The sequence below is a fragment of the Tuber melanosporum genome (genome assembly GCF_000151645.1).
Source record: "Tuber melanosporum whole genome shotgun sequence assembly, scaffold_68, strain Mel28".
NCBI lineage: Eukaryota > Fungi > Ascomycota > Pezizomycetes > Pezizales > Tuberaceae > Tuber > Tuber melanosporum.
The window spans coordinates 418,686-445,276 of NW_003299115.1; the positions used below are offsets into that span (position 1 = coordinate 418,686).

At 47.1% G+C, this 26,591-nt stretch overlaps 7 protein-coding genes; 2 read left to right on the forward strand and 5 right to left on the reverse strand.

Annotated features, from left to right (window-relative positions):
- Positions 1–2,378: 2,378 nt before the first annotated feature.
- GSTUM_00010246001 (uncharacterized protein) lies at positions 2,379–5,038 on the reverse strand (the record flags this gene model as incomplete). XM_002841158.2 has 2 exons in its annotated part: positions 2,379–3,404; positions 3,475–5,038. 2 exons carry the CDS (start codon positions 5,036–5,038, stop codon positions 2,821–2,823), a joined length of 2,148 nt encoding a protein of 715 aa, XP_002841204.1. The 3' UTR covers positions 2,379–2,820.
- Positions 5,039–7,025: 1,987 nt separating this feature from the next.
- Positions 7,026–9,302, reverse strand: GSTUM_00010247001 (uncharacterized protein). XM_002841159.2 has 6 exons: positions 9,095–9,302; positions 8,969–9,027; positions 8,780–8,895; positions 8,639–8,714; positions 7,263–8,590; positions 7,026–7,159 (listed from the first exon to the last, which is right to left on the reverse strand). Exons 1-6 carry the CDS (start codon positions 9,261–9,263, stop codon positions 7,117–7,119), a joined length of 1,791 nt encoding a protein of 596 aa, XP_002841205.1. The 5' UTR covers positions 9,264–9,302; the 3' UTR covers positions 7,026–7,116.
- Positions 9,303–10,436: 1,134 nt separating this feature from the next.
- Positions 10,437–13,942, reverse strand: GSTUM_00010248001 (uncharacterized protein; the record flags this gene model as incomplete). XM_002841160.2 has 8 exons in its annotated part: positions 10,437–10,711; positions 10,764–12,354; positions 12,413–12,652; positions 12,705–12,901; positions 12,978–13,457; positions 13,529–13,549; positions 13,583–13,645; positions 13,757–13,942. 8 exons carry the CDS (start codon positions 13,940–13,942, stop codon positions 10,640–10,642), a joined length of 2,850 nt encoding a protein of 949 aa, XP_002841206.1. The 3' UTR covers positions 10,437–10,639.
- A 1,439-nt stretch (positions 13,943–15,381) lies between these two features.
- Positions 15,382–17,629, forward strand: GSTUM_00010249001 (S-adenosylmethionine-dependent methyltransferase superfamily domain-containing protein; the record flags this gene model as incomplete). XM_002841161.2 has 1 exon in its annotated part: positions 15,382–17,629. One exon carries the CDS (start codon positions 15,382–15,384, stop codon positions 17,311–17,313), a length of 1,932 nt encoding a protein of 643 aa, XP_002841207.1. The 3' UTR covers positions 17,314–17,629.
- Positions 17,630–17,816: 187 nt separating this feature from the next.
- GSTUM_00010250001 (uncharacterized protein) lies at positions 17,817–20,147 on the reverse strand (the record flags this gene model as incomplete). XM_002841162.2 has 6 exons in its annotated part: positions 19,039–20,147; positions 18,935–18,982; positions 18,555–18,860; positions 18,185–18,502; positions 17,982–18,130; positions 17,817–17,906 (listed from the first exon to the last, which is right to left on the reverse strand). Exons 1-6 carry the CDS (start codon positions 19,106–19,108, stop codon positions 17,817–17,819), a joined length of 981 nt encoding a protein of 326 aa, XP_002841208.1. The 5' UTR covers positions 19,109–20,147.
- Positions 20,148–21,578: 1,431 nt separating this feature from the next.
- GSTUM_00010251001 (uncharacterized protein) lies at positions 21,579–23,839 on the forward strand (the record flags this gene model as incomplete). XM_002841163.2 has 7 exons in its annotated part: positions 21,579–21,713; positions 21,776–21,804; positions 21,868–21,887; positions 21,949–22,755; positions 22,805–22,919; positions 22,978–23,071; positions 23,190–23,839. Exons 1-7 carry the CDS (start codon positions 21,680–21,682, stop codon positions 23,837–23,839), a joined length of 1,749 nt encoding a protein of 582 aa, XP_002841209.1. The 5' UTR covers positions 21,579–21,679.
- Positions 23,840–24,530: 691 nt separating this feature from the next.
- Positions 24,531–25,850, reverse strand: GSTUM_00010252001 (uncharacterized protein). XM_002841164.2 has 1 exon: positions 24,531–25,850. The coding sequence occupies exon 1, from the start codon at positions 25,805–25,807 to the stop codon at positions 24,563–24,565; it is 1,245 nt and encodes a 414-aa protein (XP_002841210.1). The 5' UTR covers positions 25,808–25,850; the 3' UTR covers positions 24,531–24,562.
- Positions 25,851–26,591: the final 741 nt, after the last annotated feature.

Consider the following 26,591-nt stretch of genomic DNA (forward strand, 5'->3'; position numbering starts at 1 on the left):
GCAGATACTGCATTAGTGTATTTTGCTGTCCTGTTCCAATCGTGGTTTGAAATGTATATATTAATTCCAATTTAAATATCCTCTATTGGAATACCTGGTGTTAACTAAAATGTTCATTATTTAAGTATGTTAGAAATTAAAATAATATTATAAGAGATGAGAAATAACCATAAATTAATATCCTATCTTTTTTAAATAGTTGTATCTATTAGAATTATGTTAGTATAAAAATGTTAAAATATTTGATAAATTAATAATTAAGAAAGAAGAGTGGTACCGAAATAGTTAAAGTGTAGAAATGTAATTAGAGGAGAAGAAAGAAAGACCAAAATAGGAGGAAGAGAATGAGGAAAGCATTATAGAAGGCTAAAAAGGTAAATAATAGAAGAAAATAAGTAAAGTTATTGAAAATTTATTGGATAGGCTTATAACTTACTCATATAAATCTTGCCTCTAGTGTTCATTCTCTCTTCTTTCTCCTCTTATAATATTGTAAGTAGTACATTTAACTACTTTCATAGTTTTATAAAAGTTTGTAGAAAAGGACTTTTATTAATCCTGTCCAATTATAGCAAAACTTAAAGATGAAAGGTGGCAGAATCTAGTCAATTGCAAAGTATCAGTTAGTTTAAGAAATATTTATTAAATTTATTAAAGAATATTAGTTAAATAAAACTTACACCACTCAATGCATATACTGCATTGAGGTATTTTGCAATCTCATTCTAACTTTTTATCAAGAACATATATTGAATATCAGTTGGTTTTCATAAAAATTTTAATCCCTTAGGTTGTAGTAACTATTAGATATATATTAGCATTAATAACAAAAAGTAAGTTAATAAGTTTAAAATATACCAGTTGTAATTGCTTGCTTAGCAGAGTTATTAAATTAGTATTTTCTCTTTCTCAATTTAGTTAAGTCTGTATATATAGCTGGACAGACAGTTTATTATATAGCTAAGTTAGATCATGCCTTATATATTACTACTTTACAACTCAAGCAGCATCATTTGCATGAGCTTAAAGTTGCACAACATTCTTCTTGCTTACTAATTCCATTTAGGAATAAGATGGGAGAGTAAAGGAAGAACCTCTAAGCAAGATTGGTGAAAGTTATTGGGATCTATATTATCAAAATTCTAGGTTAATAGATTCTCTTTCAAAGAAGTAATAGTCTAAGCAAGTTTTCAGAAAGATAAAACTCAGTTCAATACATAGAGTATATTGAATATCTTACCATCTCTTTCACCAATAGGCTAAAAGGTTGCTGCCTAATTTGATTTTATTAAATATTTTATAATATTAAATAAAATTTAACTTTTGTTTTATACAAATTTTTTTTGTTAGTAACTTAAATCCTCAACCCTAAATATGATATTAGATAATAGACTTACTAGTGATAAAACTTTCAGGTAAATAAAATTCTCAGTCCACTACTCCTGCTTTATTACTCAAGTCAAATGTGACCTGCAGGAAAGAGGATAAGAAAGGTGGAGTGGAGAAAGATGAGGGAGAGTGAAGGAAAAAAAAATGAATAATCATCCAGACAGGTTGCACAGATAAATGGACTCATCGTGGGCAACCTCCTGGTAGTGATGTTCTTAATGGTAGTGGTGGTGGTGGTAGTGAGTGCAGCTGTGTAGAAAGGAAGGAAAGAAATGAAGCAGAAAGTTGAAGGGTCCGCCTTTTATACCTATCGTAAGCAAGTAGTCCCGACTCACCCCTCTCGAGATACGGTAGGGCTACATGTTGCGCACTCCGCACTCAACATTCCTCCCAAAAACCCTCAGAAATGGGAAGGCGAATCCCAACCCCTCAGACTTGTCCGAGTATACCAATGAAACAGTATCATAATTACCCAGCAGGTCACTTGGGTTACTACGATGGAATTTCCTGGTTTCTCAAAGAAAAGAAAATGAAATAAATGAATGGATGGATGAAAGAGTGTCGCTGTTCTTAGCCAGCCAGTGCGTTCGCCCATATATATGCGCGCCTGGGAATCCTGCAGGAAGTACAACCTCCCCTGCGAACGATCATAGGAGGTCTACTTTGAAGGAGGGGGACAAGAGCGGGAGAACGGACATGGCTAGCGGGGGCTTTAGGAATTCTAATAAAATTCAGGAGGTGCGTAGTGGGTCCGAACGGTCCCACCTGGGAGTACGTTGGGGATGGGGAATTCAGCGAGTGATGTGTTATGTACCATAGGATTAGGGGAAATCCGCCCATCGCATAAGCGTTGACTGACGCGATAAAAGTGTCTAACCCCTAAATGTAATGACGTTCGCCTAATTACACAACCGCAAACAGCCGAAAATAAACAAAAATTTAATGAAGAAAAAACTCTCATCTACCGTTTCTCGTACTACCTAACCAAGCACATAAAATGAGGAAAAATAATAAAACCACATATACAGTACGCCCCCGTAAAAACCGTCAAGGAAAAAAAAAACACTAAGCATTAATTTTTTTTTGTTGTGTTCAGTTTATTTGATGTCTTTATATCATTCACGCCGTCATGCAAGAGTCGATGAAGAAAGAAATATGAGAAGGAAAAGAAAACGTAAAAAGAAAAAGAAAAAGAGCAAGAAAAAGAGAGATCTCATTTTTATGATGAGAGAAGAGAAAAGGTAAATCGGACATTTCCAAAGAGGCAGCGAAAACAATGCGCAACCCAAACCCGGATAGATGGACTGAAAGGAAAAGACAGAAATATGATCAGGTTAAGTTGGGTCATGTAAAGTCAAGCGAGTTCATAATAGTGTGGAAAGGCAAGGGAAGAAAAAGGGAAAACCACCATGCCATGCTATGTTTATCAGTCTATAGCTCATCCCGCTCTCTCATCACAACGAGTATAGCCCCCTTAACCCACTCGTCTTGCTCAACCATTTCCAGTTTCCAGCGCTTACTTGCTCTCTTGAGCAATCCCTCAACGATATGCTTCCCACGTTCGTACTCCGGATCATACCCTTGAAATTTCTCGTTGCCATTAACATCCACTACAATGCCGGAGTCACCAGACGAGTTGACTTCCGCAGATTTGGGCGCCAACTTCACCCACTTCCATTCGCAACGAGCGATTCTATGCGCGGTCTTACTGCGCATTTTCTGTTCCGAGGAGCCGGGGGGTGGATCGAAGGGGAGTCTGCCTTCCATTAGAGCGAATAGGAGAACACCTAGTGCCCATGCATCTGTCTGGCGACCATCGTATTCTTGGGCCATTATCAGCTCTGGACTTGCGTAGTCATCGCTTCCACAACGGGTTGTTAACAAGTAGTCGTCACTGCTGAAGTCTACCCTGCGGGACAACCCGACGTCCGTGAGCGTCGTGATAGGGAAAGGAAGATCGTATGGGGAGGAGGCTATTTCTAGTAACTGGTCCTTGGTGTAGTTTATGAGGACATCTGGCATGGCATCAGCATAGAGATTAGATGGAAAAAAAAAAATTTTCCAAAGAAAAAAAAATTTCCATACTCTCCAGTTTGACATCGCGATGCACTATACCATTCCTGTGTAAATAGCGAACAGCGCCGACAATTTCAGCAAACATACGCCTAACCAATGGAGCCTCCAATGTAAAACTTGAATCCGCGGCCAGATCAAACAGATCTCCTCCAGGGCAATACGGTAGTATTAACAGCGCTCTCTTGGGTTCAACAGTGTAAGCACGAAGCCTCACCAAGGCCGGATAATTGACAGACTTGAGAATATCAAGCTCTCGCTTCAGTGAACTCTCAACTCTCTCCTTCGAGGCCCCTCCAGCAGCGCCGTGCTCGACAATCTTGACGGCCACAAGCTTCCTCGGATCTAACGATAGCGGCTTTCGTCCAACCACCACCCCATCATCGTCCAAGCTGTCAACCTCGTCCGGGATATCCTCCGACGTCGCTAGAATGACCTTGCTAAAAGTTCCGTGGCCTAGCAACCTCAGACCTCTCCATTTCCGCACCTTGTTATTGGGAACCGTCTTCGCCTCAAAGCTCTCTAGCCTGTGCTTCTTGATCAAGCGATTACTTGATTCAGCAGCGTCGGTTGCGGTATCGGTACTAGAAATCGAGGAAACCGAAGTTGTGCTACCGCTAAGGGCAGGACTCGACTCTGTGGACGAAACAGTCCATCTTCGAGGTTGGGCTAAAAAGTCCTCCCGTCTCATCCGTAGCCCACCACTCGCATCCAGCTCATAATTTGAACCGCCCTCATCGGTTCCAGGCCCACCAGTCAATGAGGGTCTAAAAAGGTTCTGACTTCGAGAATAAGGCACCGTAAGGGAACTAGTGTCGAAATCGTCTCTACTTCGGGTAACGCTATTGTTGTTATAAGCGAACTCAGCGCCAGGGGGAGTAGGAGTGAAGCCCTGGTATAGTTTTCGTTGGGGCTGGGCGGCAAGAGCCGTTGAGAGCGATTCGCCCGTTGACGTAACTAGTGCTGACTCGGACCCATTGATGCTACGAGGGGGTGTTGGTCTTGTCTGAGAAGGTTTTCTTGAAACTGGTCTACTCCGATATTTATTCCAGGGACCGGGAGAATCGCCAGTGACAATAGGAGATGGCAGGGGTGTCATCTTTGCGAGGACTTCCATAGCCGGGGAGTAAACCGAACCCGCGGAGGCCGGGGACAACGGATCGACAGAAGATGTCGACCGCGATGGCCCCGCCGAGGACCCGCCGGTATTGGGATGATGTTTAGCCACGATTAGGTTTGACGTCTGCAAACGCAGGCCGGGGAGTATTGTAGGAGGATGGGGACCGTGTTGAGCTGGATTGTTGTGGGGCAGCGGGGGTTGTGCGGGGGGCTGCAGTTGAAGCACGGCAGCATCTCGCTGCTGGTCTCGATCTGGGATAGACGGGGTTGTCGAGGGAACACAATTCGCCTTGGTAACTGTTGGGGAAGGCGGGAGAGGGGTGAAGGGGGGGTTATTGGTAATTAGGGTGATTGTATTTGTAGGAGAGGAGGGAGGAGATGGAGGAATGGGCGGAGGAGGAGGGACAAGGACGCGCTTCTGCTGGTGCTCGCCCAGTTGTTGGCCAACGGCGGACATGGCGGGCGAGGAAGTGTAGGAACCTGACTTGACAGGCACAACCTAGTTCTAATTCTGTTAGAAATCACCAAGATCTGGGTTGCTGGCTGCACACAAAATAGACACAGTACTGTACTCGTACTAGTACAGAGAGCGGCGCAGCCGCCGTTACTTGGAGGAGCTGTTATTAGAAAAGAACGAAAAAGAGATGTGCTCTACAAGTAGCGTTTCACCTTCTTTATTTTATTTTCTTTTTTTCTTCCCCTTCCGTCACCTTACCGGGAGTCGAGGGATGGGGGTGGGTGTAACGTGCAGGACCAGAGGTGCCGCAACCACGACTCGAGAGCAAAGATGCTGGTTGGTTGAAGGATGGGGAAGAGTAAGGTCAAGGGTAGCAATTGTAAGGGTGAGAGAGAGATGGAAGTGGGGGGTGTGAATAAGGAAAGTGGGTAAGAAATGTATGTATGATAGGGGGAAGGGATGTTTTGGCGGAACAATGATGAGGGAGGAGCGAGGGTAACTTAGCAGGAGAGGGGGAGGGAGAGGAGGTGTGTGGGAGAGGGGGAATACGAGGCGAACGAGTTACAACGATGGACACGGTAGATGGACACAAAATTGTGAGTATGGAGGGCGGTTCACCAAAGGGGGGGGTTACAGTGATATTGAATGCTACTCGAGTATGATATGTACTGTACCTCTGTCCCGAGTATGATGTTCCCCACTCAGGGCGGAGTGTGATACCAAGTTATCTCTCTTTATCAATAGTATTATTAGGATTCGGCCATCCAGAACAAATCAGACTGATGAGATGCTGAAGTTTCCCTCTCTCCCTCTTTCCCTCCCTCTCTCTCTCTCCCATTTTACAGTAACTTGACGGTAAGGTAACACCCCTTACATGTAGACTACAAGCACCGTACCGGTACTCGAGTATACCACTGCTCCCAATGTAAGGACCCCGATGATCTCTCTGCACGAATGAGCACAATACCGGCAGCCGGTATCATGCACCAAATACACGGGATAAAATTGCAACCAAAGGGAGGAGCACCTTTCCACACCACTTCTACCCGGGTAACTTGACCCCCCCATCTGAACAACCTCACTGAGTCCCTATAAGTAAGAGCCACGCAAACGATAACAGCACCATCTCGTACTTCCTTCCATCCTTCCCTCCCTCCATTCTTCCTATCAATTTAAATATCAAATTATGAAGTCGATGAATTTTTCTTTTCCGTCATTGGAGTATTGGATGGCCCGCCTTGAGCGGCCAATCAAAAAAAGAAGTGCAATTAACCTATTTCAATCCAGACCACCACACCCAGACCAGAAGAATGAAAAAAGAAAAAAAAGAGTGCTGTTATCATCGACTCACAAATACCGGTACAGTACCCTATACTACCCTACCCTACTGCTATCGTACGTCAATCCAATCGTTTTACAATTATCCCCCTCCGGCTTACGAATGTCACACCGATAGGCTACACAACGTCTCTATTTATGATAATATTATTCATTTATCTATTTACCCTTTTGCTGAGCCCTCTTTCTGTCTGACAAGATCTGTAGACGCGTGTTCCACCGATCATGGCATAAAATAAATTATAAAGACAAAAAATAGAGATGAAACAAAGAGCATCGCCTTGGATAGAGTTAATAATATCATACTGTATCGACACAAACAACTTCCGCTATGCGCCGCTCAAACTAGCCCGATTCAAACCGAGGTCATCTGAGCAGCTGAAGTGGTACTATAGTCGGCGGAGAGGGAGGGGAATAGGAAGGCTGAGCTTGAGTTGAGACCTTTTAGGGGTGTGCAAAATAGCGCGGTTGGTATCATTGACACTGTTCTCTCCTGTCGAGGCCTTTTGTGTCTGATGGCTTTCGGCCGGGGGCTTTGTTGTCCTTGAGTCACGAGATTACTGTACTGTACGGTATTTCACTGGTGCTCGCAGTGAAATACCCGCAGATTTGGTGAGACAAAAAAAAAATTAATATGGAAATCACGAGAAATAAATCACTTTTGCATGTACCCAAGGGTCTATCACTGGTCACAGGACGGCTGACCACGACATATAATCTACAGAGACTCCATAAACTTTCTAAGCATCGGTGATACACCCGTGACTAGCATCCGCAACTTGTCTATGATATCATATACCGGTATTAGCTTTTCACGCTTCCCAAAGCCAGATTTATCAATGAGGAATGTGAATAAGAAAAAGAAAAGAAAAGAAAAAAAACTCACTTGGCATATTTGTATAGTGTACCCTGGGTATACTTTAAAGGCTTAGGAGAGTACTGCTTCCTCCTATCCGCCAACTCCTGCTCGCTGACCTCCAAATCCAGCAACCGCTTCTCAGCATCAATGACAATCTCGTCGCCATCCTTGACGAACGCGATAGGACCGCCCTCCTGTGCTTCCGGGACTATATGCCCGATCAGGAACCCGTGCGATCCGCCGGAGAAGCGACCGTCGGTGATAAGGGCGACGTCCTGTCCTAGGCCAGCACCCATGATAGCTGAAGAAGGCTTGAGCATTTCCACCATTCCGGGCGCTCCCTTGGGACCCTCATAGCGGATTACCACAACCGTCTTTTCGCCCTTCTTGATCTCGCCATGTTCAAAGGCGTGGATGAAGTGGTCCTCTCCATCGTAGACCTTGGCCTTACCACGGAAGTGGAGGCCCTCCTTTCCGGTGATCTTGCCCACTGAGCCCCCGGGCGTGAGGCTACCACGGAGGATTTGGATGTGGCCGGTCTTCTTGATTGGGTTTGACAGAGGGCGGATGATGTCCTGGTCGGGCGGAAAACCTTGCACATCCCTGAGATTATCTGCGAGGGTCCTTCCGGTAACGGTGTTGATGGATCCGTCGATTAGCCCTTCCTTGAGCAAGAACTTGAGCAGCGCTGGCGTTCCACCGATCTTGTGGATATCGGCCATTACATACTTTCCCGAGGGCTTCAAGTCTGCCAAGAGGGGGATTCTATCTGAGACCGACTGGAAGTCGTCAATTGTGAGCTTCACGCCTACGGAGTGGGCGATGGCAATCAGATGGAGAACCGCATTAGTAGACCCTCCAGTAATGTTGACCACAACCATGGCATTCTCGAACGCGGCGCGGGTCATGATATCCCTCGGCAGCATCTTAAGTTCAAGGAGATTCTTGATCGCCGCTCCAGCATCAATACATTCCCGAATCTTCTCCCGCGACTCAGCCGGGTTGGAAGACGACCCCGGAAGCGTCATCCCCATGGACTCGATAGCCGTTGCCATGGTGTTCGCCGTGTACATTCCTCCACAGGCGCCGGATCCGGGACACGCATTTCGGATGATATCGAAGCGGGTTTCCTCGTTAATCTCGCCTGTCAGGAATTGACCATAAGACTGGAAGGCGGAGACGACGTCGATTTCAGCGCCACCTTGACATTTGGAGTGTCCGGGCTTGATGGTTCCACCATAGACCATTAGGGATGGTCGGTTGACTCTGCCCATGGCCATGATCACACCCGGCATGTTTTTATCACAGCCAGGAATTGAAATGTTTGCGTCGTACCATTGGCCGCCCATTACGGTCTGAGGGGTGGTCAGTCGGACTCCAATATGTGACAGGTGAGATTTTACCTCGATTGAATCGGCAATCAAATCTCGGGACTGTAAAGAGTATCTCATCCCACTGGTTCCCATAGATATACCATCACTGCAAAAGGATGTGTCGGTTAGTACACCCCATTCGATCGTCCTTGCGCCTTGGACATGTCGCACCTGACACCAACGGTGTTGAATTGGTACGCGACCAACCCAGCCTTACGCACTCCCTCCAGAACCTTGAAGTTCAGTTTCAATAGATGCATATTACATGGATTCCCCGTATACCACACCTACACTCACACACACACACACACATTAATTCTGATCTCTACTATCGCGAGTCTGGAAGGGAGAAAGCCATACCGATGAAATTCCGACTTGCGCCTTATTCATGTCCTCTGGCTCCAACCCAGTCGCATACACTATGCCTCACACCAGAATCAGCAATTCCCACGAAAAATTAAAAAATTGTAGAAAGTGGGAACGGACACATAGCTTGAGAAGCCCCCTGAGACTTCGGTTGGGTGACCGTCGCAGAGACTTTGTTCAATTCACCATCTTTTCCCCATGAACCCGTCGACGATAACGGCCGAGAAAATCTGGACGGTTTCAGAAATGAAGTACCTGAGAAAGGGCGAAATCGAAGTCGTGACAACATTGCGGATTCTCAATCTCCCGTCGGAAGAGTCACTTTGGGGGCGGGGATAATGAGGGTTGACCTTCCGGGGGGTGGGAGATGCTTTCAGCAGGTTCTATGAAGGCCTTGTTTGGCAAGCAAGAAAAATGCCATCTCTCTGGCACTTTTCCTCCATAAGAATTAAAGAAAAGAAAAAAAAAAAAAGAGAAAAAAAAGGCTGTCTTTTGCATGCACATTAAAATGCCATTTTTTGAAATTTAGGCTTGTTTTTTTAAAATGCCATTTTTTTCCTAAGATTAGTAGGCATTAGGGTAAAATAGCAAAGAGGAGGGGAAAGAGTGACTAATCAGTAGTATGATAATATGATACAAGCTTTATGGGAGTGATGATAATTGAAACATGCCAAGCCAATGATTTATGTATCATACTGTGGGAAAACTTTGTAAAAGCAGTCATGCTCATAAAAATGAAGGCCAACTTTAGGTTTACCTCATTTAATTAGAGAGTTTCCTGCTTACCTATATAATATACACCTTGAATCTCTCTCCAAACACCATTCTTTTTATATGATAGTTGCATGCCAAACAGGGCCCAGTTAAGGGAGGTTTGAAAATGGTGACCGGCGGGGTGAGAAAGAAGGTCCCACAGAATCTCAGACTTCGATATCTTCAACTTCTCTGACTGGTTGTCGCAACCACAAACCCCAGCACTGGAGTTGGGGTCGGAAATTTTCTCTGATCCCACCGCAGCATTCCCGAGTCATCAATCATCGCCCGTAAATACGGTAGCTTGCTGCTTGTGAGGTCTGGGGCCTGGACCCCGAAATCTAGGAATCGCGTTGGTCGGCTGTCCGCGCATACTAACAAGTCCTTATTCGAGACCGAGAACCTCCGCATTTGCTCCTGCAGGGGTTAGCCCATTGCAATGTCTACAAGTTGTTTAGTGTAATGCTGTGCTCAGTGGGATGTTTTATCCAATGTAAGATTCTGTGCGGCGTCATGTACTTGATGTATGATACTGTGCGAAAGGTCGCCTTGTGTGATAGTGCATATTAAACGGAGCTAGCGGACACTGTCACTTCTTTGCTATTATACATCTGTTAACACAATCACCCGCAAGTTTTATCATACTACAGTATTAGTGCCTAACTTATTACTAGACGCTGTGCCCGTAGGCTCTTGCTTCAAATTCCATGGGACCCCATAAATTTCGGCATCACAGGTCCGTGCGGTCATACTATACACCGATGCGATGCGATGCCTACACGCTCTGAAATGAAAGGAAAAAAATATTTGTAGAGAAGCAAGAAGCAGGGGAAAATAAGTGACTCGGAGCACGCTATGATATCTGTGGGGCAAGCCCATAAACAGAAAAATTCGGACCAAGTCCACGCTCTTTTAGGCAAACCTAAGGTCCCCAAACAAAGATGCTCGAACTTGAACCAAGGCACCCAGTTCCAGCACAAATTCCTGTGTCGCATGTCAGCTACCGAAAATAAGAAAACAGGTATGTATTGCTTACCCGAAGGACCATGATATTGGTCAACAAATGGCTTAACGTAAAGTCTCCCCCGACCCTTACAAAATCCCCCATTGTCGGTGGTGTTTCTATTCCCGTAACGCTTCCCTCTCTGCTCTCACCTTCGGGTGGAGGTGGGAGATGTAGTATTGCTTGTCCTGGTCGCAATACCCTGATTCTTCGCTGCGTGGTTTCCAACATGTGATGATTAAAAGGACTTTCGGGAGATCTGGCTAAACCCACCGATGGAGATATCCCATGCGCCGGTGAAGGTGTAGATATCGTGGATCTAGTAGGCACAAGCGAATTCGGGGCTGGAGTCGAGTGACCTGAACCACCGGAGGGTTGCCGAGAGCGGACGATTGGCGTATGTGCACTGGAGGGTCTCATAAGATTCTTTGCAGAAATAGAATCTAGAACTGAAGTTCGGGTAGGGGGTGTAGGCTGCGGCAATGGGCTAGATAGTAAAGCATCATTTAATTCATCTGTAAACTGGAACGCGCGCTTCCTCTCCGATAGCTTATCGTCTAAATCTGGAATAGCTCTTCGGTAAGCTTGGACCTGGCTTACTAAATCCTCAATAGCTTGAAGAATTGGCGGTGTATTTGTCCATCTTGGTTGCCGGTTTGCCCGCTTTAGGTCTTTCGCTCGCTTCTTCTCCTTGCGCCGATAGGCTTGCTCGTCACTATCCCCCATAATACTGGTCAATTCATTCTCAACGTCCTCAAGTTGGTCCCACTCATCACCATCTCGCTCGTCATCGCTGTCGTCAAATTCATAAGAAGTCGGATCAAATAATAGCCAACCTTCTGGCCTCATGAATGAGCAAGTCGCAAGATCCACAATCACGGCTGTGAGAGTCAGATTGGTCTCAACAGTGTTGGAGAAAAAGCTTTTCAACAAATCCACAACACTTCTGAGTAGTGGGTCGTTAGGATGAACAGTGTGCGTATACATATCCCTGACCTTTGGGTTTTCGGGTTCTCGAGCATCTTCTGCTCCGCCCGCGAACGCGGAATTCTTTAAAGCAAGCACTTTCATTGAGCAAGGGTGTGATTCCAACAAACTCAATACGTCCTTCAAATGTTCTCCATAGCTTTCAGAGACGTCTCCGTCCTCCGAGATATCTCCCACCAGCGAGAAAAATAGTTCCATCTCTTTGTTGTGCGCACCCAAGGTGCGTAATTGAGCGTCAGCTGCAACAGGGATTACTTTCAACAGCGTAGAGATTGAGTATGGGTGGTGTTTTCTCAATATAGTAGAGATAAGTTTTAGGGTCGCGGACACTGTTTGTTGGGACTTAGATTTAAGACTAGTCAATACCAAGTCGACGAGGTTAAACAAATCAGGCGAAGGTTTGTCGTCCATCTCAGTAACTTTATTTAAGAGATCAAGCGATTTCCTTCGCTTCGCAACGGAGGGTGATGAGGGAGCAGACGCTGCTTTAGTCTCGTCCGGTAGAGCCATTAGGTAAGAAAGTATCAGGTGAATAATGTCAGGATGTTCCAAAGTATCGAGAACAACCCGGACATAAGTCAGAACCGCAACCGAGGACCCACCGTCCAAATCCGACGATTCCAACAACGAGGGATATCTGCAATCAGGCATTAGCGCTGCTGGGAGAGATGACTAAAGCCATTGAATGCACATACAGCAGCTGTTGTAGAAACAGGACTTGAAAATGATCAAGTAGTGTCTGCTTCACCTCAGTGGATCTGCAGTGCTCAAGCACATCCTGCCAGAAAATTAGATACGATAGGAAAGTCTCTAGATGTGTCTGAAAGTCTTCTGAAGTTGAGCTTTCAGCTCCAAAAGCTAAGGGGCAAGAGGAGCAATCCGAAAGAACCAGAATGGTGGGCGGGTCCGCTGTGGGGTAATCAACCACTAGTTTTCTATATTCTGAATTAGCCAAATTAATCAATGAGAATAATTGGGAAGCGCAACCTGCTTAGTTGGCTGTATAGAGCACCCAAACCGGATGCCATCAGAGTAGCAAGGTCACTTTCAACTATCCACTTTTCCAAGTCGCCCGAAGTGGATGCGGCCTCAATGATATAAAGAAGGCCTGTCCTGGCAAAATCACCCACTCTCCCTTCGTGATGAACGTAATCAATCAAGAGATAGAACAGGGGGAAATCATCCTACATGACATGTTTATTAGATTCTGTGACAATACTGGCCCCCTTCCAGACTTCTTCGACAAAAATGAATCCATACCTTGTTGGTGATTCCAGCAAACTTTTGTTGCGGACACAGACCTTCATAACCTCTCCCTCCTTCTTCATCGGCCCGCGTGGTAAACCATGCAGGTAGAATATCCCGACTCAGCCTTATCTTCTGGGCAATACTGAATAAAAGCTCTACATATTCTCCCTCAAACGACCTGTGGCTTTTCTGGCCAGTTTTTCGCAAGAATCCGATCAAGCTTTGGGAGAAGCTTTCTTGGGCCAAAAATTCTTCATCCTCGTTATCTATCAATGTCGAAAAGGCTGCTATACATTCTTTGATAACGCCGGGCGAACCGGCTTGCCCAATTTTTGAAAGTGCAATGAACACCTGTTGCTCATAACAAAAGTTCATGCATAACGGAGAGGAGCTTTTCTCTTCCTCAACTAGAAGTTCATTGAGTCGTTTTATATAACCACGCAGGTGGTCCTGCGACGACGGATCGAATTCACGGGAGTTGCGCCAGGAGTGCTGTGGGAACAGAGACCACCATTAAGTTGTCTTGAACGTGCAGGTAGATTGCAGGGAACAGGGCCACCTACTAGTAATGACTGCCAGTGCCTCTTAAATTTAGCTAGCCTCTGAGCAGGACTCACTGGCGGAGGTTGTTTATTGACAGCGCTCGAAGCAGAGCCTGAGCCTCCAATCAGACGGTTCCACTGTAACATCCACATAGTCAGAAGTATTCCACTACTCATCGCGAGAGGTATGGTATCCGCTGCATACGAAGGGGAATAACAGGAGATCTGTAAGGGGGTTGGAAAACGTACGAACTCCATAGAGAGATCCTGAATCCAATGAGGCTCATCCGAGGGCAAGGCAGGGATATTTTTGGCGGTTGTCGAAACGCTTCGCGGATTTTGGGTGGCAACCTGTCGAAAGTGCTCTGCGCGAGGCCACCTCAAGAGACGCGAGGCCCCGTCTTGGCTTAGTAATCCTCCGAGCGCTCCAAACATCGTGAACTTCTTTCCCACCGGAAACTTGAGTTCTCCGAAACACTCTGTTAGGCACCACCGGTGAGTTGATGATGGGCTGAATAGCTTCACCCGGGCCTTAAAAAGCAAAGAGACCGGGTAAATAGACTGTGAATGTTTTCCCAAATATATGGTGTCCTAACGTGCACTACTGACTTACAGTGCACCGATTGAGATTCTATTTAACTTCTCTCTCATGCAATTGTTTACCGCCACGTGTGTCGCATGAATAAGTGTAAACCGGGCCACAGGTTTTTGAGCAGGCTTCCTGAGGATGACATGTTTATGCAAGCACGGTATCATTTCCAGGCTTCCCACATTTCTCTGAAATAAAACTGGCCAATTAGCTCCCCTACGCCATGTGGGATCGTTTTCATAGCAATCCGGTGGGGCCTGGGAGTCACTTGGTAAAATTAACTCTTGCGGAGCTAAGAGACAATTTTCAACGGGACTTTAGAAAGAGGGGCATAATGCAGCGTTGGATATTTGCTGCCCCTAGCATAGGTCCGAGGACGTGTAACTTATATCTCCAGTCAGGGTGTGCCAGTAGTCGATAGTACGATATTGCTACAGAAGTACGAGTATGGACCGCTGTTCACGTTTTGCGTCCCTTCCTGTGCGGGGCCTACGAGTGTTATTTTGAGCCTATAAAGGGGAGAACTTCGCTGTAGATCTTCTTGAAGCAGCGGCATTTCAAATAAGGTGAAGGTGCAAAAGGAATGCAAGCCATAGAGAGATGGGGGACTGCCTCAGCGAAGCCTAACTATTATACGAGTACCATACCGCACAGTAATCCCTCCAATCGTTACTAAATTACCGGTAGACCTATCAGCGTCGGCGATGCCCTCTAAAAACCCTTGGGGGCCCAATTAATGGCGTGTCGATAAGCTTAATTGGACTACGGGGTCGGATCACTTCGGCGCGGGCCATAACTGACAACTCAAGAAGTATGAATCCGTTACTCGAGTACTGTACTGTACGAGAACCGTACAAGTACAGTTTACACGATAAGAATTTCCCCTCCTCCCCCTAGCGCCGGCAGCCCGGGAGGAAACATGACTGGTATCATACACACCGCATCATGAGTTGGGTTTACTGGTACTTGAGTACTGTCTTTGGATTGAGAGCTGGGGTACTGCATTTCTGAGCAGCCGAGTTTGATATGGGAGTAGGGCAGACCACTACGAGTATGATACTGATTGATGATGCGGTAGGGCCTTGGTCTTACTACTACCTGTAGTGCGGTAAATTTAACTTAACGTGCTAGTATCATAATCTCGGATAGATTTAAACGAGCACTAGGTTACCCTGCCTGAAATACCGCCAAGATTTCACTGCCCACAAAACAACCTAATTTTTCTTTTTGACTTTTCTTACTTGCCGAACACCACCTCCGAAGTCAATAAATTCCGACAATTACAATGGGGAAAGGGCGCTCAAAGTACAAGCAAGGCCCTCCGGCCCCGCTCGATGAGTCCCTCGTCACAAGAAAGCGCAAACCCGAAAACATTCCTGTGGAATCCCCCGTCCAGTCCAAGCGAAGGCGAGGTGGGGCAGCGAAAGGGAAAACAACCAACAGGAAAGAAAAACCAACTGCAAACCGCAAGGAGGATTCAAAGAGGAAGAGGTTATCTGTGGCTCCTCCTCCGGCCCAAGAGGCGAGGAAAGGACTTTTCGACGATGACTCTGATGATAGGGTCACGGATGATGAGTCTGATGTGGAACCCGGGGATCTGGAGGTAGAAGATGGAGGCCCGTCGTTGAAAGACGATTTCCTTGCTGGCGAATCGGATTCGGATGTGTATGATTCTGGTGAGGAGCAGGCTGGACACATATTCTCTGAAGACGAAGATGAATCAGATGCGGAAGAAAAGCTCACAGCCGCAAACATTGAGGGTCTTTCGAGAAAACTCGATGCACAACTTGCACACGAGGCTGCAGAAGCACAAGCTGAATTGGAGGAATCTGCAATGCAAACTAACATCGCCGGTGAACCCAAGCCACATATTCTCGGAGATCCCGACGACAAGGACGACCAAGCTGCTCTGGCTGCCCCCGACGTTACTTTACTCAGGACACGTATCACTGATACCATACGAGTCTTGGAGGACTTCCCCAACTTGGCCGAGGAGGGAAGGTCCAGGGCTGATTACACGGAGCAAATCTTGAAAGACATTTGCGCCTACTACGGCTATTCGGAGTTTTTGGCTGAGAAATTATTCCACCTGTTTTCTCCCCATGAGGCTTTCTCATTCTTCGAGGCCAATGAGAAGGAACGTCCTCATGTTATCCGTACAAACACTCTTAAAACTGGACGTAGGGAACTTGCGCAAGCCTTGATTAACCGCGGCGTTACTCTGGAGCCCGTAGGAAAGTGGTCTAAGGTTGGACTTCAGATTTTCGAATCCCAAGTTCCTCTTGGCGCTACACCGGAATACCTCGCCGGTCACTACATCCTCCAAGCTGCATCATCTTTCCTCCCCGTCATGGCTCTTGCGCCCCAGGAGAATGAGCGGATTCTAGATATGGCAGCTGCGCCCGGCGGTAAAACGACCTACATTTCGGCTCTGATGAAGAACACCGGGTGTGTCTTTGCGAACGATTCAAACAGGGCCCGTACCAAGGGTCTAATTGGTAACATTCATCGCTTGGGAGTCAAGAACACCATCGTTTGCAACTACGATGCCAAGGAATTCCCTAAAGTTATTGGTGGCTTTGACAGAGTTCTTCTTGATGCTCCCTGTTCGGGCACCGGCGTTATCTCCAAGGACCCCAGCGTTAAGACAAACAAGAACGCAAAGGATTTCATGTTACTCCCGCATCTCCAGAAACAACTTCTTCTCTGTGCCATTGACTCTGTCGACTATGCTTCCCCTACTGGTGGATATCTTGTCTACTCCACATGTTCAGTGACAGTTGAAGAAAACGAGTCAGTTGTCGAATACGCCCTCCGAAAAAGACCTAACGTTAAACTCGTCGAGACCGGCCTTACTTTCGGAAGAGAAGGATTCACCAGCTACCGTGGGAAGACTTTCAACGAGAAGATGAAATGGGCTAGGAGGTTCTACCCACACATGTACAACGTCGATGGTTTCTTTGTAGCAAAATTCAAGAAGATCGGGCCTACGAAGGTGGCAGCAGCAGCCAATGGAATCAAAGCGGATGGGATCCTAGAAGCCGAGGGGAATGGAGTGGATAATGATGATGTTCCTTTTGGGGGATTTGATGATGAGGCGGACAAGGAGCTTATGGAGAGGGCAGCGAAAAGGCGCCTCAAGAAGAAGGGGATCAACCCGAAAGCTGTGGTTGCTGGTGGTAAGGCGGAAGGGGCCACCTCGAAAAGAATACGTTGATCAGGTTCATTCACGGACTTGTGCGCGGGCTTGTTTGCTTGTTATCCAGGCATGCTAGGGAAGTGCTGGATAACGGTGATGGTGGGAGCCGGGGATGCGGGGGGTGCGAGAATGGAGATGGCATTCATAGGCCCTGGGTAGAATAGAGGCCTGGTGGTGAATGGATAGCGCATGTCGACTGAGGATTTGCAAACAGGATTCAGGTATGGGGGTCTGGTTATTTTGGGGGGGTGGGGGGCTGGCGGCGGTGGTCTTTGGTCCGTTGGTGGGTCCAATTCGTGGTATAGTCGGGGATCGTGCTGGTTTATCCACTGTTCATATATTATCACTCGGCATGTGTTTCCAGATAGGCGTGGTGGGTATATGGTATATACAACAGCATAACTCCGGTGCCCACCCAAACATAAGGCGATTATTCTACCGCTCAAACACCAGAGTTCAAATTACCAGCTCTAAAGATTGAAAACAAAGACTGCCCCAAACCTCCTCAATCTTTCTCTAGCTCACTCTCTATATTGATTATCATTATCCCCGGAAACCTGGAATCGTTCAATATGACCTCTGATAAACTCGTACACCATGAACGTGACCGCCTAGTCGCATTCCCGTTAGTTAGTTTTTTTTTTTAAATCCGTTCATGCGTAAGGGGTATGCGAGTAGGAACTCACTTGTCCTGGAGCTACTCTCATGATTCTCGGTGTGATACCCTGGTAAAAGGCTCTAAAACCTTCATGTTTGAACATGTCTTTCGCAATGAAGGTTATTCGCCTGAGTGCAGATTCTCCTGGCCGGGCTTCGGATCGTTGGAGTCTTGTTTCTAATAGATGTCAGCCGCGCTATACGAGAAGTGGTCTAGTGGGGGGGGGCAAACTAATTGTGTCAATCGGAGCATTGGACAATGGCCCCATTGCACCAGATACCAATCCTAATAATAGATGCTGGTAGCTGGGAAGTTCGGAAATATTCGGCTGAATTCTGAGGGCGTATTGCTTCAGATAGGTATACGCAGTAAAGTTCACCGCTTGGTTCGTCGATTGTCGTAGAGCTGTCAACGTCACTCCTCTGTATAGCGTTCTAAACCCTTCCTCCCGTACGACGGTGTACGCCGCGTGCGCTGCGTTACGGTACTTTGGTATATCCAATGGATCTGCCATGGAGTGGTGTTGTGCTTGCAGTCGAATTTTGATCACTAAGAAAGAATGAGCGCAGACCCAACCCATAGATTTCCCTAAATCACCCACCCTCCATAGGGGTAACAACGGCAACAGCCTCCGTAGCTCCCGCCGCAAGTCCAGAGATGAACACGGCCTTTGCACTAATATTTCCCGTCCCCGGGTGGACCTTTGCAAGGCTCTTGTAGAACTCAAAAGAAGAGAACCTGATAGCCATCTTTGGCACGATACCCGTCACAACGGCCCCAAGACCTTTGTACAAACCTAACGGAGTTTCACGCTTGACAATCTCCTTTCCGACGGTGAAGAAGCCCTTACGCTTTACCCCCGGTGCGCGGTTTCGGCGGGAGAGCTGCATGCGGACCTTGATTGTATCTGTGGATATTCGTTTACCGTCAGAGGTCTGCTGAGATCGTATCAGGAAAACTGGGGAATGGGTGAGGAATCACCTAGTGGATGGCATGCTAACGCTTCGCAGAGACCTGCTCCTCCTCCGGCTGTTCATGGCTATCAGTGACGTTCACGTATAACCTGAAGGCCGTGTTTACAATACCTATTAGATGAACCGCAGCCGTTGGCTTCTTTTTAACATTCCCGTTCCCATTCCCGCTCTTGGATGACATCTTTATCCCGGATCCAATGTGCGCAACGGATTAGGGAGTCGTAATAATAATAATTTCAGAGATACTAGGTAGGTAGCGTGGACGGAGGGAACGGGCAAAGGGTTTCCAAAAGACCAAAATAATGGATTTCAGAACATAATTTCGAGTAACGTGAAGAGGGGAACAAGCACTATTTAGCTCCCTAAGATTGAGTCACACGCCACAGAAAAAAAACGCTACTCTCTAGTTGGAATCCATTCTCCATTCCCAGGGATAAGAAGGATTAGACTACGGTCCTACCGTACTCTCTGAACGAGCCGAGGAATCCCGAGGGGACTCTTGAAAATAAGGTGCTCCACTGCTTATGACCTGGAAACAGGGCGCAATTACACTTCACCATTTTGGACTCTGTCTTGTGGCTCTGGCTCAGTGGGGCGAGGGGGAGGGGGAAGGGTTGAATGTTTGAATCAGTTGGTGGGGAGTGATGCCAACGTCATGTCTTGGGTTTAATTGCGTGTGGTTTTCTGTTTCCTACGGCCCGAGGTTGGTCGGATGGAAGCAGTCGGAAGTTTCCATGAAAGAGCGAAAGAAGTGTAGAAAATCCCTTTTGGGCCTGAAGTACGAGTGCTGCAAAAGTACTCTTTCACATGTTGAAGAATTGGATATTGTAGGGATAAATCCCATCTATGCGACCAGAAGTACTCGTATCATACAAAACAGCACCAATCCCGAAGACAGCAGATCTTCCTTACTCGAGTGCTGTAACTTGACGCTAACTCTAAAATTTAATAGTAAATTAGCATGTGCTTCGTAGGGTCTCGGAGGAATAATTGGGGGCAATGCACAAACACCCTATAGTATTATAATGATCCCTCACAGTAACTTATCTACAGCAGCACTGTCATACTTACCGGTATTTGGTCCATGCGGCATTTGCAGGCAGGAGGAAAGGCTTAACTTTTGTGTCTCGTCAGGTTAGGGAAGCTTGAGCCCGGCTTGACCACAGAGGAAAGGGATTTCCTCGAGTTCAGGAGAAGGCTGTCTGAGCACCGTTGACTACTGCATTTTAAATAAGCACTTTATCTAGACATCGGTGCCTGCAGCTAACCGTGAGCCGAATATCGTGAATCCAGCATCTCCACCCACCTCCAGGAGTATCATACCAAGAGTGATGTGTCATTTTCCCTATAATGAAAGTGGCCAGGTAGCAGTTGATGCTGCAGGTTAAGGGTGCCGTAGCTGGCGCTTGCGCCGCCAGATTCTCGCCCTTTCCGCCTTCTTTATGAGCTCAATAACGCCAAATACCGCAAGAGAATACTCGAGTATGTGACCAAGTAGTCAGCGCCTGTGACAACCCAAGGGGTAGTGCAGCACCGAGATGCAGTGCGGATTCGATAGATGAAGACCATCCGTCGCAAGGCATCTTCCACGGGATTGTAGCCCTTCTGGGAGACTAACATCCGAAATTTCACTGATCAGTATCCCGGTTTCGGGATCCAGACTCTTGCCACGCGCAAAGACATAAAAAAGCTGTTCGGGATCCCACACAGTCTGTCCTGAACCTATCAAGGCATACAATAGTGTGCATGGTGATCAGTCCCACCAGAAGGTTCCTTATCAGAGAACCACCTGGGCACGATAACTCCAAAGAGGATTGACATTTTTCTACACCCTATTCTGACCGAGAATTGGGCTCGCAGTTATAAGTATCATACCAACATGGAATTAGTAGGATAACTTTATAACTGTTTCCGGCCGGGTGGGGGGATACCTGAGTCTCCAAAATTGCCCTCTTCACATACAAGCAGCTCAAAAACCGCTCCTTAGCACCCAAGAGTTGTGTTCCTAAGGTTAATTTCACCCAGATAATTGGATGCAAATGTTGTGCTACCGCCCCCCCCACAATCCGAAAACTGCCCCGCATCTGCATGATCCATACGGCAAACCTGGTTCTATGCTCTAGCAGCCCGTTTGTCCCCACGGGTCAGGTTTCTTAGGGCATACCGGTACTCGTATTTGGAGTTCCCACGCTTCCCTACAGCTTGAGTCCCATCGTCTCGTGGAAGTCCCCCCATCACTAAGTTAAGGGGGTAAAGGTTCCTTGGGTCTTCCTGGTGTGGGGTTTTAGGCTCGCGGAGCAACCTCTCGTTAGGGACCCTATCCCCAACAAGGAAATTTATTTTCCCCTGATAGTTTTTTTTTGCTATAGAAACAAAGTAATTCGTTCCTCCCCAGTAATCCTGTATTAGTACCGTCAATAAAAGGTGTTCTCAGGCTCTAGCCCTACCGGTAAGCTTGAGCCAGCTATCGGGCAAGCTGTCATCCATTGCAGGTTTCAAAATCTCCAATTTTCTGGGGTGCGAGACAAGGGCTGACGCGCTCGCTTGAGAACGTTTTCAACACTCGTCGTTGCGGTGTGGTTGCCAAGAGAATCCCGAAACCCCCCCTCAAAGTCTGCTCTCAAAATACATATCATACCACCTTCGTTCCCCTAGAAATTGCTCTCGTACTCCATACATTCTCATCCTCCATACCTTCAGTAACATCCTTTGCCATTTCTCCTATTGGTTCTAGCTCTATTATACCTCTGCAATGGCTGGTCGTTTTGTTAGATCCTCCAAATATCGTAAGTTCAGCACCTCCAAAGCAACAAAGCATGCGTGGAAGCTGACAGGAAGGGTTTTTCAGGCCATATTTATGGAAGGCCAACGAGAAAGGTACGTTCCCATCTCGACATTCCCGCAACCAAAATATCCGCAATTCAAGCTAATAACCAATAGGAGCAATGCTACGATAATCTGTAAATACTCTCTTTAATTTCCTTGTGCTAGGCATCATCCTAACCTTGAATCCCTATGTAGCCACATTTCAAAGAATGCTTGGGATTCCAACATCATCAAAGCCAACCCTCAGTATCTCTCCGTCAATTGGGAATCTGGCGGAGGTGGAGCTTTTGCCGTTATCCCACTGTCCCATCGAGGTCGTCTTCCTGAACAAATTCCCCTTTTCCGCGGCCACACGGCACCAGTTCTCGATACCGATTGGTCTCCTTTCAATGATTCACTTGTTGCATCCGGTTCTGACGATGGGAAGGTCTTTATTTGGACCGTACCAAAAAACTTCTCTGTGCTTTCAGACGATGATAAAGGACCAACCGATGTCGATCCAGTCTCCAAGCTAGCTGGCCATAGCAGGAAGGTCGGCCATGTGCTTTTCCATAACACTGCTGAGAATATACTTGCTACTTCCTCGGGGGATTACAGTGTCAAGCTCTGGGACATTTCTTCGGGGACTTCTCACTCTACACTCAAGCACCCTGAGGTTGTTCAGTCGATGTCCTGGTCAACAAATGGATCTATGCTTTTGACTACATGTCGCGACAAGAAGCTCCGTGTCTGGGATCCTCGGCAAGAAACTGCCGTCCACGAGGTTCAGGGACATACCGGGGCTAAGAACAGCAGAGCTGTTTGGATGACCGGTGATGTCGGGGGTGATAAGATTGCCACTACCGGTTTTAGCAAGATGAGTGACAGGCAACTTGGCCTTTGGGATTTGAGAAATCTCGAAAATAGTCCACTCAATGGGTTTGAGACGTTGGACACTATCTCCGGTGTCTGCATGCCGTTTTGGGACGAAGGGACCAAGTGCCTCTATTTGGCAGGCAAAGGGTGAGGACAAACAGTAATTAGATGAGATGATCCGCTAATAGTTGGATAGTGACGGTAACATTCGTTACTTTGAGTACTCTAATGATGAATTCATATTTTTGTCGGAGTACAAGAGTGGTGATCCCCAGCGAGGTGTTGCATTCCTTCCAAAGAGAGGGGTCGCTGTAAGCCCACCTAACCCTCCGATTATGAAATGGTACTAATATGTCACTATTCTCTTAGCTTCATGAGAACGAAATTATGCGGGGGTTCAAGACAGTCAACGATACGTATATTGAGCCAATCTCCTTTATTGTGCCACGTCGTGTAAGTTTTAGTGCTCCATGTAGACTATCGCAACAATTACTAACATTGAGGCTTACAGGCGGAGACATTCCAAAGGTATTGATTATTGCGATTCCAACTTGTTTGTTGGGTAGTAAAGCTAATTGTAGACAGCGACATCTATCCTCCGTGCTTCAATGGCGAGGCGGTACTCACGGCCGATGCTTGGCTTGGCGGTCAGAATGCTGAACAACAAACAATGGACCTCGAAATCCTCTATGACGGGGACGCGCAACCAAGTGCAGCGCCAAAAACGTTGAAGACCCTGCTCACTCAGTCGGCGCCTGTTGCTGTGGAGCCCGTACCCACTAAGACCGCCACTGCGCCGCTCCCTAAACCTGCCCCGGAACCTGTAAAAGTTCCCACGAGTCCAATCAAGGAAAGCCCTGTGCCTATCCGAGTTCCCTCGGAAGAAAGAGTCTCCAAGCCTATAATAATTGAGGAGTCAGCTAAGGTTGTCAACAAGATTCCCGAGCCGCCCAACCCGGCATTTCAGGCTAGGCAGGAACCAGCCAAACAAGCCGCACCACCTCTTCAAAACTCAACTGATTCGGGTATTGCCGACCAATTGGCCCGTATCACCTCACTCCTAGAGCTTCAGACCAAAACTCTTGCCAGCCAAAATGAACATATTGCTGAGCTAACTAAGGAGCTTGACACCCTTAAGAATAAAGTTGATACTAAAGCGAGCGAGGAGAGCAACAGAAAGGATGAGATCATCCGAAAGTTGGAGTTGGAGTTGGAGGCAGCCAAGTCCTAGGCCAGCGAGTGATGGTTTATGATAATCGTGAGAAAAACCAAGCGGAGTTTACCTGACATCTAGTGATTGTTGCCTGTTTTGTTTTTTTTGTTTTTTTAGATACCTGTAGTGGCAAATAGGGAAGGCTTTTTTTTTCCAGTTTTTCTCTTTCCTTTCTGTTTTTGTCCCGCGGTGGAGTGTTAGGGGAGAAATTTTTGATGTTGTTTACGGCACCACATTTACGGACCATAAAATTATATAAAAAAATGCCATGATCAAAACTGCGTATAGTGAAAAGTTAGGGAAAAACCATTAGTCGCAAGAGTATCATATTATATCATGGAAATCACGAAATCATCTGGTGCCACTCTGCGTTCTATTGCGTACGATATAACGCGCGGGGCCACCAGTTACCGACTTCAAGGCAATCATCAACACTTGATCCGATTAGGATAGCTACCAACCCCCCCCTAAATTACAGGGGAGAGCATACGCCGGTCGAGTCTTCGCGAAGGCTTGTAAACCACATGAAAAGTAGAGGATTTCAAGATATCTAACCCGACACCGCCGAACCAAGCAAATACAAGCAAAACCCATAAATCCACAGGAAACCCATCTAAGCATACCGAAATCCCACAAAGTTCGCCAGGCAAATGATCCCAGAACCCGCAACTAGCTAGCAAGTTAAAAGGCAAATGCAAAAGCAAAAAAAAAAAAAAAAAACCACCACCACCACCACCATGTTCAAAGAGCGATGTTCTCCTTATCCCTGTCCTCATCAAGGATAACATCACACCACTTCCCACCCCTCTCATTCCTAATCTTGCGAATGGAACTCTTCAGCTCCTTCACCATCACATCCCTCGCTGCCTTCGTGGCTGGCGGAACATCCCCTCGCTGCCTCGCGACGACGGTTTCCACGTTTCTCCATGGTCCACACCACTCCACATCCTTTAATTGCTCGTACAATACCCAATGGCAATTGCTCACATCCAACCACTTCAGCCCGAGCAGATTTCTTGCAAGCCGCCTCATACCGTCCGGCACGCCCTGGGTCCATCCCGCGAGTGAGAGGTGGGTAATAGTCGGCGGAATGGATGCTGTGAACGCCAATAGCTGAGAAAACGGGACTGGGGGGTCCGGATGTGCGAGCGATAAATGCGTCAGGTTGGGGAATAACGTCATATAGCCCTTACCGGTGTACTCCTTCATGTCGTCCATCTCGTCTTCCCAAGACGCTAAAACCTCCGCCTGGGAGTGTCTGTTCGGGCGGAGGAAACGCATAAGCTGTGGGAGTGTCAACTCGGCGTTTAAACTCCTTGATAGTTCCAACGTCGTGATGTCCTCGTCTGGGAACTTGAACAACACTCTTAACCCTGAGAGTGTTACGCCAGAAGGGGTGAATGTCGCGATATAAGAAAGAAGCAGGGTCTTCACATTCGGCGGTAGATACTGTAGCCAGTGCTGGTCGTACAGGATGTGCTCCTCCCAGCGCAGGGACATGGCTTTGAGAGCGTAGTGTAGGAGTCCACGGTCGTCAACGGGGGTCATTCCTGGGAGGTATGATAACGGGTACTCCACCACACGGGCTAGAACTCCCTCTCCCACGCTTTGCTGCTCGCCCCCTCCGATGGGATCCTGGTCAACTTGCACCTCTGGGCGTAGCCAGGAAGCTGGAGGCGGTGGGCCAGGTATCCTCCCCCTCGTCCTTCCTCCCACTCCGGCTCCGACAACGATTCTCCGTGCGAGGGGTGGTGGCGGCGGAGCCGCATTTTCAAGAATTTCCTGGAGAACTGGGGGGACCGAGGGTGCTGCTGGAGAGGGCCTGGCAACGCCTGGAGCTTCGGAGCGGAGTTTTGCCAGGATTGAGTTCACACTTGTGTCCCCTCCTGCTGAGGAAGCTCCGGCAGCACATGGAGAGGTATTTTTGAAATAGGAGTGTGGGTCCAGAGTTGGTTTCGGGAACTTGATTTTGTGCTTTTTCGCCATTTCGGTCTTTTGTTTCTTACGGTACCTCTTCCCCTCTCTCCCTCTCTTTCTTGGAGGGGCAATTGTGGTGTGGGGATAGAAAGTGGGTGGCAAGAATTCCGAGTGGAACTTTTTATGTTTGGGAAATTATGTGAGTAATATAGAAAACCCTAACCCATAGCATTTCATCCATGCACGACCCCCCCTGGACCCGCTTCTGAGTCCCATTCCCACATTTGAGTCATTGGTCATCGTAATACCGTAAAATGATGGCAGTGGTGTGCTCTACTTGAGTACCGGTAGACTACTATGTATACTCATGTTGCCGATTTCTAAGTAAATTACGTGATATTCTGTTCCAACAGTTTTGGTCGGTAATCTTCTGCTATACGAGTAGTATGATATATCACTATTCTGCTGAGTCGGTCTCGCCAAACCCTCTTCAATGTTGTACCGAGTTCTCAAGTCCTCAGTCTCTCTCTCTCTCTCTCTCTCCCTTGAAGTCTCCTACACGCAGTAAGTTACCATCCAAGTTTTTATACACATGAATTCACAACAAGTTAAACAGGGGAAACATGAGTGATCTCCTGTGAGGACGATGGAATAAAAATAAAATAAAAAACCCCTGCAACTCGCAGTATCATAATTATCATAACCATGTTGCCGATCACTCAAATACCAGAAATACCCTCTTGGGGAATTTCCCAACAAAATGGGTTGTTCATCGTACGAGTATAAATACATATGGCCAAGCTTATTGACACTATGGAGGGAGGGGGGGGGGGGCGTACCAGTAGCTTACTGA

Coding starts and splice junctions, on each gene's coding strand:
- GSTUM_00010247001 (XM_002841159.2), bottom strand. CDS start 9,263: ATGTTGTCACGACTTCGATTTCGCCCTTTCTCAGGTACTTCATTTCTG. Junction 9,028..9,094: donor GGGGGCTTCTCAAGCTATGT/GTCCGTTCCCAC, acceptor TGTGAGGCATAG/TGTATGCGACTGGGTTGGAG. Junction 8,896..8,968: donor CGCAAGTCGGAATTTCATCG/GTATGGCTTTCT, acceptor GTGTGAGTGTAG/GTGTGGTATACGGGGAATCC.
- GSTUM_00010252001 (XM_002841164.2), bottom strand. CDS start 25,807: ATGGCGAAAAAGCACAAAATCAAGTTCCCGAAACCAACTCTGGACCCA.